Source organism: Apteryx rowi, unplaced genomic scaffold, assembly GCF_003343035.1.
Source record: "Apteryx rowi isolate R43461 unplaced genomic scaffold, aptRow1 scaffold_506, whole genome shotgun sequence".
NCBI classification, from domain to species: Eukaryota; Metazoa; Chordata; class Aves; order Apterygiformes; family Apterygidae; genus Apteryx; species Apteryx rowi.
The window spans coordinates 62,468-75,517 of record NW_020450768.1 but is presented as its reverse complement, the minus strand read 5'-3'; the positions used below and the strand labels follow the sequence as shown (position 1 = coordinate 75,517).

Here is a 13,050-nt window from a genome sequence, read left to right as displayed (position 1 = left end):
TGCATGGGAGCAGGATCAAGGTGGAACAGAAGCACAGTTCCTTTGTTTGTTCAGGCTGGGTTCACAGCTAGTCCATGGGGTTAGCTGCTGGCAAAAGAAGGGTCTTATATCATATAAACCAGTTCTGGCTACCTTTCTTCTCTGGCCTACACATTCCTAGGCAGTAGTCAAGGACAGCAGGCTGCACATACACCAAAAGGCACAGACCATTTAAAAACTTTGTCCAAAACTGACCATTCCTTGGCAGGATCGCACAGTCCAGGGTTTGCTGTCATCATTCTTGTACACATAGAGTTTCCCATTGGTGTCCCCCACCACTAGCTCATTCAGCTGGACAAGAGAAGGGGGTTAATAAGAAGAAACTTACACAGCAACACAACATTCCCATCCCAGCGGGAATTACAAGATTCGTATCTAAAATCATTCTGTGGGAAGAATCGGCAAAGTGAAACAAGTTAAAAAGAGAGCTATGATTCAATAGAGAACCTCTGGGGAAACAAAAGCCATAATTTTACTCTAGTAGTTAAAAGGGTGAGAGAGTGGTTCTTAGGGCCCCTCATAACAACATCCCATTATCCATTGCTTCTCTAGCCATTGTTTCAGAGTTCTGTCACCAATCATTAAACATCCTGCTCTGATAACCATCATCATTACCCCACCTTCCATCCTTCAATCTAGACTGATTTGATCTTTCTTGATTCTTCCAAGGAAGCTGATGACAATAATGAAAACATGACCATCGAGAAAGAAGTTGCAAGAGCACTCACAATAGGTTACACTGGGTGTTCTGTCTCACTGATGAAGTGCCTAAGATCTTTCAGAATGGTGATCTATTCTGAAAAGAAGGCTGCTGAAAAGTCAGCATCTCCTCCAGTTTACAAGCCTACTCCAGCTACTCCATCCTCCACATCATGCCTCTGTATATTTAAATTGTGTGCATTTCATAAGTCCCTGCATACATTCCCCCCCCCCATTACACTAATTCTAATGGGAAAAACTGTTTTGCTGCCCACTGCATTGCTAGCCACCATACTTTTCAGGATTGCCCAGTAAGGCTGTGATAGAATTTGGCTGTTGAGGAAAAGGGTCAGTTTTCATTTATCTGGTAGGGCAGTAATCTCTTCCTAGTTATAGCCAAATTAAACCCAACAGAAGTAACTCTTTGTGGGGCTGACAGCAACATTCCTGATGCACCCCCATCAAGCACACAGGTCAAGAAACACAGAGTCTTGACTGGACCCTGTTCCCTGCAGATACCTCATTGTGTCCCAGCACAGACTGTTTCCCCATGCTTCCATATACCTACCCATGCTACAGTGGCAGGAGGAGTGTGACTCTTTGGAAGCAAAAGCTTATCTCTCTGCTGGCTATACAGCATCCAGTGCCCACATCAAGGGTGCCTAGAAGGTCTAATGGTGATGCAAGCATTGACCAGTTGTAGCCCAGAATCACAGAAATATTCAGTTTGGAAGGGATCTCTGGATTCCATCTGTTTCAACTCTTGCTTCTCTGACATTAGCTCAGGCCCCTGTCAAGCTTTGAGCATCTCCAAGAATGGAAGTCCCACAGCCTCTTCTAGGCATCTGTTCCAGTGCTGTATCACCCTCAAGGTGATTTTTCCCCCCTTTTTAATTTCCTTTGTTGCAACTTGTGACTGCTGCCTCTTGTTCTAGCACTGTGTATCTCTGAGAATGGCCTGGCTGTGTTTTCTTTACAACCACATTAGGTAATTGTAGATAGTGGTAAGATCTCTCCCTTCATCTTCTGCAGGCTGACCAGGTGCAGTTCCCTCAGCCTCTCCTCACATGCCACATTTTCCAGCCCCCTAAGCATCTTCAAGTCTGCGCTAGCCTCCCACCGGTTCGTCAGCGCCCCTGGACCCGGCACTCCAGGTGCGGCCTCACGACGCCAAGTGGGAGGAAGCAGAAGGGAAGATCGGTTCCCGCAGCTCCAGCTGCCGCGGGGGCGGCGCCAAGCCGCAGTCCCGGGCACGCGCCGCTGCCGGCAGCCGTCCCGCTCCGCACCCGCAACACGCCCCTGCGCCGCCAGCACCGTTCCGCCCACACGGGGGCGGAGGCGGGCCAGGCCCCGCCCGCTCTGCCTGCAGAGCCACCACCACCTCCCAAAACCGCGCCCCACAGGCGCACCGCCGCCTGTCCCCAGACCGTGTCGTTGTCGGCGTCTCCCAGGCATATGGCGTGCGGGAAGAGGCTCCCGCTGAAGTCGAGCGCCACGCATTGTACGTAGCTGACGGACCGCATCCCACCGCCGACCATAGAGGCGGGCCTCCTCTAGCTCGGGGCCAGGCCCGCTGTCCGCGCTACGGCAGTGGAGACGCTAAGGCGGCCCTGTAGGTCCAAACTGAACGGGGGCGGGGGGTTGGGGAGCGCGCGCGCACGCGCCAGAATCACGTGGCGGCGCCAGCGGCTAGGGCCGTGCCAGGCTCTGGGCGGTGAAAAGGAGCCGCGCGTGCGGCTGGAGGGCGTGGGTAGGCGCCTGCGCGTTGCGGCGGCCCCGCGCTGCTGCCAGCCGGGCGGGGCCAGAGCTTCAGGAGGTAGAGCGCCACTGCCTGCCTTTTAAAAGATCTGCGTTTTTATTCCTTACAGACAGGCATAGTGCCACTCGGAAGCTAGCGCAGAGGAGGAGATGGGGTCGTCTCATGACTTCTGAGTGCCTGCAGCTGATGACACTAATGCCTCAGAACGTGACAGGGCCCAGCCTGGCTCTGGAAAGCTGTGGGGCAACCAGAAAGACTAGGGAGAAGGGAAGGGCCAGTCCAGGTTCATGATCTTTATTTGAATCTATGGATTTGTTTAAAAATGCACCTTTTTCTTTTCTTTAACTAAGCCCCCCAATTCTTGGAATCTTATTTTTGCAATTGCATGAGGACATACCTCATTTTAATGATGAAGGTGGGAAACTTAAATACTGGCATTGCTGATCTCTATCAGGTATTGGAGCAGCAATCAGGGATACTAAGTGCCCAGCTGTCTACCTTGATTTCTCACATAGCTTCAAGCAAATCATTTAATAATTGTTTCCCTCTGTCAAATGTGAATGACTAAGGCATACACTGAAAGATGAGTTGCCTCTTCACATGTTGCATGACCAAAGTGGTCATAGTGGCACAACAGAAAAGCAATCTAAGTGCTTATGGTGATAGTACCTGGTTTGATAAAGAAACGTGGGTCTTGGAAAGCATATTATCTTTTTTTTGCCAAATAAGCAAATTTTCCACCAAATCCTTAGAAGCATGTAAATTCACATGGAACTTTTTCCCAAGCTGTGCAACAGCAGTACATGAGACTCTGCAAACCTGGTGTTCCCAGATTCCCCTGTTGTAGTTCAAACTGGTGGATTATTTTATCTTGTCCTAACCAGTTCAGTAATGTTCCCCTTTAGAGATAGCTGTGTTTTCATACAAGAATACAAAATCCACTTTTTATCTGAAATGAACAGATAATCTATCTGTCCTAGCTTTCTGTAGTCCTGCAGAGTAGGCAAAAAAACAAAACATCCCCACTTCTAGAGCAGAATGGAGACTAAGGTTTGACTAGATAACAGGATAAACAAGAGCAGATATATTTGACTGCTACTTTTTTTTTTTCTACCCCTGCAAGCATGGAATAAAGTACTTCAGGAAGAAGCAGGAATATCAAATAAGGGCTTTCCTGTGAGATGGGGATTGCTAAACTGGCTTTTGTCATTAGAATCACTCAAGAGTTCATAGTTCATTAGGAGTTTTAAATATTTGTCATAATTTTAAATTACTATTACTTTTCTCTTTAAAGACAATTACTTTGTCTGAATTTTGTTCTGAATTAATGGTGTTTTTATGGTCCTGTTTTATAACTTAGGGAAAGAGGGTAGCAATATAAAAGTTCTATGCAGAGGTTACAGACTTCTTTCCCCTTACACTTTTCATCACCCCACTTTCCTTTTGAAAATAAATAGGTAAATAAGAGTATAGGTTATTGTGGAAGTTTGCTACAGCAGTGAACAACAGAAAATAGAGATACTGTGGCTACTGTACAGCTACATGGATGAGAAAACACTGAATGACTAGAGAAGAGTAAGTTTGCTTTCAATTCTGTGCATATTCCAATAAAAACACACTATAGGTTGTTTTCTTGAGTTTAATTGGAGCTTCATTACTCAAGCTGTGACTTCACAGTCTTCACCTTCAGCAATGTGTGAAGAGGGGGCATACAAGGAAGGTTATAACACTTAATGGAAGGGACTTCCTACTTAACAGGAGGGAAAGGGGCAAGACCAAGCCAGAAGAACTGGGAGCAGTGATTTGTTCTCAAGTCTCATGTGAGGACTCCTGGAAAAGCTCGATTACTTAAAAAAACAAAACAAACCCAAAACAAAAAACCCTAAGGAAATAAATTTAGAAAGCAGAACCTGGGATTAAAGTGAATTGGAACCAGAAAGAGACAAACACCAATGACAAACTGCAAAGAAACCAAGCATAATAAATCCTGACAGAACCCCAATGATAACAGGTTGAATGAATAAATAAAGTCCTTAGGATTAAACCAGATTTGTGCTGCCACTGAGCTTCTTCCACAGACATGTAAAGCGGTAACTGACTGTGGCACAGTGGCCTCAGCCTCTGCTCCCCTGAAGCCACTGTCCAACCAGGTAGAAAAATAAAGGTCTAATTCACTGGAAAGTTTTGTTTACAAAACTAATGGAATAGGGTTTGCACTTAAGTTTCTGTGTCAACTTCCAGCTTATCTTCCACTCCATTCTGCTCATTTTTCATTTCTGCATCTTCAGGGTGGCTGGTCTGAAGAGTATCAGCTGACTAAACAGAGAGACAAAGAAAAATACTCCTTTGTTATACAAAGTTGCTAGAATTTGCAAACAATACCACAAACCTGATATTGTGCCTGGTAGCCATTAGGCTACCCAGTCTCCAAACAAGACTGAATTAAGATATTAAGAACCTTAGCCAAGAGAGACCAAAAATTTCTTTGCATTTTTTTCTGCATCTAAGAAACCAGGAGCACTTTATAAAGAGGGCTGAGCAGTAATATTGGTATTAGGTGGTTATGATTCTTAATATTACTTGCACATGCTTCTGGCATGTATATTTACCACCTAATGCTTTGTTAATGTGTTCTTCCACAAACAAATTTATTTAGGACATCTCTGCACAGAACTGCTTTTGTCCTGCTTCAACTTTAATACAGCTATTATTTTCCTCTTAAAGTTAGAGGGGAGAAGGGGGGAAACACCTTCACAGCACACTTGAACTTGGCAAGGTGCTTCTTCACAACCTAAGACTGCTTTTGTAAAGAATGTAGAAGAGTGACTTCAACTCTATGATAGACACCTAACTAAGCTCTCTTGAAGGACAGCCAGAAGAAAACCTATTGAGTGAGAACTTCCCTCATCTTCTCTGAGAAGGCAGCTGTTCTAAAAACTCTCCTTGCTTGAAGATGAGCTTCTCCTTGAAGATGGGATTTCAACTGTTACAAGGGTGTGGAAGGCAGAGAGCCATGGGGTGAGAATACCAGATCTGTTCTACAGTAGGACATTGCACATCAGCAAAATCTCCTCTCCACAGAAAATACATTAGCTAGGAATCTTGGGGTCAAGATAACATAATAAACATCTTAACCTTTAAAAATTCATACTCCATGTATGTGAATATCTGAATTCAGGGAAAGAATTACTGTTGCAAGAGTGGCTGTCTTGAACTCCAGCAGACTATAAGATCTGTAGATTTCAGGAATTTCAGAACCATAATCCAAATTGCTTTCTTAGGAATCAGAAGACATTTGCTGAACAAACCCTCTTCTCCAAATCTGTTGAACTTCTCCGACCAGACAAGAACTGTTGGAACTAGAGTAAGGTAGCAAGATAATTGATAAAGTAATAGGAAAACATCTTTTCTTGCAAGAAAAAACCCCAAGAGAGACCTAGGGAATAAGTGTCCTTTGGTTACAGTTCCATATGCCATCTTCATATAAAGCCACATAAATTTGAAGTAGCTCTCCCAAAACAGTGTAACGATATGCAGATTCCCAAGATTGTCTGACTACTGAGAAGAATGAACCAAACTGATGCTACCCCAAAGTACATGGGAAAACTGGAACAAAGATTGCTGTCTTCACAGTATCTCCAACAGTATGCAACGCCTATGGGCCTGCCTGTTGCTAACAGAACTCTGCCAACTGTTTTTTTAGGGGCTGAGGAGTACATTTTAAAAAACATGAAGACAACCCTTTTGTACTTTAAGTATAGTGGGTCTAACTTGTTTCAGTAATCAACTCTGCCTCTTTGAATGAGAGTTGCCTCTTTGAGTGAGGGATCTTGCAGTGTTCCATACTGTGTGGGAAGCCAGATTCCCAGCAGTTATACTACCTGAAAGAAACATGAACAGCAGAGCCTGATGGTGATTAAGAACTGCAAATTCACAAGTGAAGATCCCTAACAGTGAAATAAAGATACAGTAACCGAATTAAAATGATCTTGCTGAGATTATTTTATTAAAGCCTCCAGTAAGTGAGGACTGCTGTGGATCTTAGGCTGCTTTAACTGGATATCTAAACTACCTTACTCATGGGTAATGCCACTTTCCTTGCAGAATCAGTGGGGAGTATCTGCCTCTATGGTTTTGTTTACGCTCCTCCGTGAGGAGAACCAGATCCACAGTACCACTGCTCTTCTTTAAAAAGAAAACACCCCAAAATAGAACACTCAGCCCACCAAATCATCCAACTATGGGCAATTACCCCATACCTAACATATGACTACTTTAACAGCGTAAATAGATGAAGAATGAGATACAACTCCCATTGTCTCTGGGCTAAAAATTAATTTCAGATACATCCCATTTTGAAGGACTGGAATGGGGGGAAAAGAGGAAGAGAGGTTTGTGAAACGTTTCATGTAGCATATAGTCAACTGATGCAATCTGAGATGGCTGAATTCTGTCAGGATAGTCTCATCCATCTGAGGACAGAGGGCTCTAGGACAGACTTACTGACACAGCAAAGCATAGGCTAAGGGACAGGAAATTGACATACCCAATACCTGAATCTAGGACAATTTTTTCTATATTCTCTATGCACATACTGGGAAGGTAAGTGTAAAGATCTGTGGAAATAACCTTGTGACAGGCAATCTTCTAACTGCTCAGTGTTACGAGAAAATTGAGTAAAATGTAGACACCAAATTTCTCTTGGAAGTCACTCAGTCCAGGGCCATCAGATTTAAAGGAAAGAGATGAGCATTTTCTTGGGATAAGAGATTCTCACAGGCAACACTGAACGTTTCTTGCTAGCTGATATATCCTATTGTAATAATGGCAGTATTTGATTACAGGTTAACTGGACTAATATTTACTAAGATTTCAGTGAAAACTTAGTAGGAAAACCATCCATACAGTAGAATAAAGAATCTTCTGATAGCCCAAAGAAATGGCTCAAGACCAACACTTCAAAATGAATCTGTGACACTAATGGTTGATGCTCTCCATCTTATATTTGTCTCCATGAGAAGCAAGACAATTCTCAAGGTTTTGCTTGGGACCATCAGTACAAGAGGCATGAATGGACCATGCAGACACCAAAACAGACTGTTCTTTATGTGAGAGAGCAACTGGAATGTATTGAGCTCTGCCTCGGGGTGGCTGAAGAGCAAGTCCAGAGCTTATGGGTAAGGATCAAAGGGCAGGCTAGCATGGGTGACACTGTTGTGGGTGTTTACTACAGGCCACCTGATCAGGATGAGGAAGTCGATGAGGCCTTCTACAGACAGCTGGAAGTAGCCTCACGATCCCAGGCCCTGGTTCTCATGGGGGACTTCAACCAGCCTGATAGCTGCTGGAGACACAACACAGCTAGGCACAAACACTCCAGGAAGTCACTGCAGAGCATTGGTGATAACTTTTGGACACAGGTGGTGGAGGAGCCAATGAGGAGAGGTGTGCTGCTGGACCTCATACTAACAAACAAAGAAGGACTGGTGGAAGATGTGAAGGTCGGGGGCTGCCTTGGCTGCAGTGACCATGAGATGGTGGAGTTCAGTATCCTGCGAGGAGGCAGCAGGGCACCAAGTAGGATCGCAACCCTGGACTTCAGCAGAGCAAACTTTAGCCTCTTCAGGGACCTACTTGGAGGAATCCCATGGGTGAGGGCCCTAGAAGGAAGGAGCGTTCAAGAGAGCTGGTTAATATTCAAACATCACTTCCTCCAGGCTCAAGAGCGGTGCATCCCTATGAGTAGGAAGTCAAGCAAAGGAGGCAGGAGACCTGCATGGCTGAGCAAGGAGCTCCTGGCAAAACTCAGCCAGAAGAAGGAAGTAGAGAGAATGTGGAAAGGGGGACAGGCCACTTGGGAGGACTATAGGCACGTTGTCAGCGTCTGCAGGGATGCGACGAGGAAGGCCAGGGCCCATTTGGAATTAAATCTGGCTAGAGATGTCAAGGACAGCAAGAAGGGCTTCTTCAAATACATCAGTAGCAAGAGGAAGACTAGGGAAAATGTGGGCCTGCTGCTGAATGGGGTGGGTGCCCTGGTGACGAAGGATACAGAGAAGGCGGAGTTACTGAATGCCTTCTTTGCTTCAGTCTTTACTGCTCAGGCCAGCCCTCAGGAACCTCAGATCCTGGAGGCAAAAGAGAAAGTCTGGAGAGAGGAAGACTTTCCCTTGGTGGAGGAGGAGTGGGTTAGAGATCATTTAAGCAAACTTGACACCCACAAATCCATGGGCCCTGATGGGATGCACCCACGAGTGCTGAGGGAGCTGGCGGACATTATTGCTAAGCCACTCTCCATCATCTTTGCAAGGTCCTGGAGGACAGGAGAGGTGCCTGAGGACTGGAAGAAAGCCAATGTCACCCCAGTCTTCAAAAAGGGCAAGAAGGAGGACCCAGGGAACTACAGGCCAGTCAGCCTCACCTCCATCCCTGGAAAGGTGATGGAGCAGCTCATCCTGGAAGCCATCTCCAAGCATGTGGAGGAAAAGAAGGTGATCAGGAGTAGTCAGCATGGCTTCACCAAGAGGAAATCATGCTTTACCAACCTAATAGCCTTCTGTGCTGGAATGACTGGCTGGGTAGATGAGGGGAGAGCAGTGGATGTTGTCTACCTAGACTTCAGCAAGGCTTTTGACACTGTCTCCCATAGCATCCTCATAGACAAGCACAGGAAGTGTGGGTTAGATGAGTGGACAGTGAGGTGGATTGAGAACTGGCTGAATGGCACAGCTCAGAGTTGTGATCAGTGGTGCAGAGTCTAGTTGGAGGCCCGTAGCTAGCGTCGCCACGCCAGGGGTCAGTACTGGGTCCAGTCTTGCTCAACTTCATCAGCGACCTGGCTGAAGGGACATAGTGCCTCCTCGGCAAGTTTGCTGATGATACAAACCGGGGAGGAGTGGCTGATGCAGCAGAGGGCCRTGCTGCCGGTCAGAGGGGGCTGGCGAGATGAGCAGGCAGGAACCTCCTGAAGTTCAVCAAAGGCAATTGCAGGGTCCTGCAGCGAGGGAGGAATAAGGCCCTGCAGCAGGACAGGCTGGGGGCTGAGCTGCTGGAAAGCAGCTCTGCAGAGAAGGACCTGGGAGTGCTGCTGGACACCAAGTTAAGCACGAGGCAGCAATGCGCCCTTGTGGCCAAGAAGGCCAATGGTATCCTGGGGTGCATCAGGAAGAGTGTTGCCAGCAGGTGGAGGGAGGTGATTCTCCCCCTCTSCTCAGCCCTGGTGAGGCCACATCTGGAGTACTGCGTCCAGTTCTGGGCTCCCCAGTACAAGAGGGATGTGGCACTACTGGAGCAAGTCCAGYGAAGGGCTACAAAGATGATTAGGGGACTGGAGCATCTCTCTTATGAGGAAAGGCTGAGAGAGCTGGGCCTGTTTAGCCTGGAGAAGAGAAGGTTGAGAGGAGATCTTATTAACATGTACAAGTATCTGAAGGGAGGGTGTCAAGAGGATGGAGCCAGACTCTTTTCAGTGGTGCCCAGCGACAGGACGCGAGGCAGCGGGCACAAACYGAAACACAGACAGTTCCATCTGAACATGAGGAGAAACTTTTTGACTGTGAGGGTGACAGAGCACTGGAAGAGGTTGCCCCGAGAGGTGGTGGAGTCTCCTTCTCTGGAGATATTCAAAACCCGCCTAGACGCGATCCTGTGCAACGTGCTCTAGGTGACCCTGCTTGAGCAGGGGGGTTGGACTAGATGATCTCCAGAGGTCCCTTCCAACCTCAGCGATTCTGTGATTCTGTGATTCTTTAGAACAATCAGTTTAAGGAGAAAAGGTGCTTCTTTCAGTTCTTGAACGTTATCATGTTTGCATCTCATCATTTCAATTGCTCACTGATATTAACAGTGCTTTGCTGAAAGATTAGCTGAAATGAAGTAAAAGCATCCCGTGCAACGCTTGGTACTGCTAGTTGTCTTGTTCAGGCAGGATGGCCTGAAAATCATGAGAGCATTGGCTATTCCCATTTTTCAGAGGCAGCTACTTCAGTGCTCTCCCATTGTGCTATTTATCTGTACTAAAAAGTAAGCTGAATACAATAAAAACTCACTATTCTTTGCCTAACACTTGACATCAAACCTTGCAGTTTTCTGGAGTAGTGTTGCTTACCTTAAAGTCTTTGTCCGCAAGCCTTTGGAACATGTTGGCATACATCTTTTTCTCTTTCTCATGCTGCTCCCGTATTTTTTGCTGACAAGTTACTAGTTGCACTTTGGCAGCTTTGTTACTTGGGTAAAGTTGTATCACTTTCTGGAAATCATTCCGGGCTAATTCAAAGTCATTAACAGCCAGGTGGGCTTCCCCACGTCGGAAGAGGCCTTTTTCATTGCTGCTATCCAGTTCAAGTGCCTGCATAAACAATTAATGCACGATTTTTTTTAAAATAAAATCCAGCCAGATCACCAGAGACGCCTAGAAACTGGACTTTGATTCTGAAGTACATCTCTCCTGGAATTCGGGGCTTACTAATAAGAGAGGGTTGAATAGAGTAGGACTTCAGACAGAGAACCAGGAAATCAGATATTTAATCCTGGTCTATTACCAGCTCTTTGATCTTTGCCAACACCACTGTCTTTGCCTCGTCTCCCTGTTTTTACTTTCTAAATGCTTGAATGTTCTCAGTTAATACAGCAGCAAGTTATTAAAAGATATTCCAAGAATAATGACGAAAATGTATTGTAGAATATTTGTACATTGTGTATTTGGTACTACCAAAGCACCAGTTGGTAAGATAGGCTGAACAGCATGAGGTCTGGTCTCCCTTAAATTGCTAAAGTGAGGGATAAGCTGCACAAGCAAACTGACAGAGTTTAAGAATACAAAAACTCTTACTACCTTGTTGCAGTTTTCCAAAGCCTGGGAGTATTCCTTCAGCTTGAGATGGCACATAGCTAGATTAAGGTGGGCAGCAAGCCTCAGGCTCTTGGCTTTTGTATCATTCTCATCAGAAACTCCTGATTCATGCTCCAGCCATGACACAATCTTCTTATACTGTAATGTTGCTTGTTTGTATTTCCCCTCCTGTAAACACAGCAGTTTAAATATCCACACAGCTCATGACAATAACCTTTATCTGCCTCTTGCCCCTTCTGCTTACCTTGAGCCATACCTCAGAGAAAACAATTTTAAGTAAACAAACTAACTTCTATCATCAAACAATATACAGTATTTGTCAGCAATTCCTGCATAGGGCCAGAAACTCTTTAGGAATCATACTACCCACTAAAGCTGTGGGTATAGGCCAGCACTGATACTTTGCTCTGAGCTCCCACCTTATACTCAACTTTAAATACAAAGGAAGATGAGGCAATCTCAAAACATCAGGGCTACCACTGCACCAGGAAGATCATGGGAGTCTTCCAGAAAAAGCCTGTCATGAGCTGGTCAAATCTTTTAAAGCACAGCTTCTCCACACATCTGTACCCTAAATGAATTTTTCTCATTCACAGCACTATCTCATAGCAGCAGCTTCAAATACTGTAACCTTGCCACTACTCAGTGTATGCCCCAAAGCTACCTCTAGGTACAGCAAACAGCTTTGAGGGGGAGAGGGGAAAAAAAGAAAAGCTAGCCCTGCAGAGCAGCTAATACTTGGATAGTGCAATCCTATCTGAGGCTATCTGAGGATACCATGAACAGCACTCTGAAATGACAAACTGTAGATCATCATTACCAACTCATGACATGAGTTAAGAAATGCTAACAGAACTTGGAGGCTGTAATTTACCTTGAAGTACTGAGTGCCTCTCTCCTTCACAATGCAGCTTTGTTCCAGCTTCTCTTCCGTGTTCATTTCCCAAGATTCTTTAGCCTAAACAAAAATAAAGAGTTCAAGTCAAGGATGCAACTTCTGGGGGAAATCCACGTGGCTATGCTGTTTCTCACTAACAGGTATGGTAAAGATAGGTTTGGCAAAGGAGAGTTGTGAACTGCTACTGAAGAAAACGGAAACTGGGCTAGACCAGAAGAGACACTGACCACAAAAGACAGGGATTCAGTAAGAACAAGGGCAATTTCAGCCAAGTACTCTGTGTGTTGTCACTACAGCTGTAGCTTCCATACTTCAGATCAGAGTTCAAAGATTCATCTTTCTTGTTTGAGTTCAACACCTCTTCCCTACCTCCCAATCTGTTTGAGACTTCATCTCTCATTCCCACCTTTTCAAAGCTTTTGAGCTTCACTTCATACTGTAGCTCTGCATCTGGAGGAATATGAAATTTCTCCTTCCCAGCACTTCCAAAACCATAGCTGTAAGATAGAGAAGAAAACTGCTCTGAAGCTGTCCAGATAGCCATGCTTGTACATCAGAAGCTAGAGGCAAAGAAAACATGCAAGTCTGGGATGTCTATACAGCATTATTACAAGGTTACAAAAACAGAACAACAGTATTTGTTTTAATATTCACTAGTATTAACACTATAAAGACTAAGGTCTTTTTTTTTTGCTACTCAATCTAGCAGTTAAGTAATGAGTTTCATACTTCCCATACATTAAACTTTTGGGCCTGACCAAGTCTTTAATATGGTATTAGATTAAGCTGAAAGACTTTACAGAA

At 45.2% G+C, this 13,050-nt stretch overlaps 1 protein-coding gene and 1 long non-coding RNA gene across 13 annotated transcripts in view; one reads left to right on the top strand and one right to left on the bottom strand.

Annotated features, from left to right (window-relative positions):
- FKBP4 (FK506 binding protein 4) overlaps nt 1–13,050 on the bottom strand; it is a 36,433-nt gene that overhangs the window by 11,383 nt on the left and 12,000 nt on the right. For 9 of the 12 annotated variants that reach the window (XR_003255804.1, XM_026079954.1, XM_026079955.1 and 6 more), the window contains exons 6-10: nt 12,653–12,743; nt 12,223–12,306; nt 11,331–11,516; nt 10,605–10,844; nt 235–330 (exon numbers count right to left, since the gene is read on the bottom strand). Coding sequence is in view for 11 of the 12 variants with exons in the window: in XM_026079954.1 (XP_025935739.1) it covers nt 235–330; nt 10,605–10,844; nt 11,331–11,516; nt 12,223–12,306; nt 12,653–12,743 (697 nt within the window). In the remaining variant the exon portion in view is untranslated. Of the gene's footprint in view, nt 1–234; nt 331–2,165; nt 2,586–4,122; nt 4,814–10,604; nt 10,845–11,330; nt 11,517–12,222; nt 12,307–12,652; nt 12,744–13,050 lie in introns of those variants that run through there. The other 3 variants (XM_026079965.1, XM_026079958.1, XM_026079964.1) reach the window with 3 other exon arrangements.
- On the top strand, nt 2,148–4,359 carry LOC112972858. Its single transcript, XR_003255806.1, has 2 exons — nt 2,148–2,239; nt 2,607–4,359. It is a non-coding gene; the product is annotated as an uncharacterized LOC112972858 (long non-coding RNA).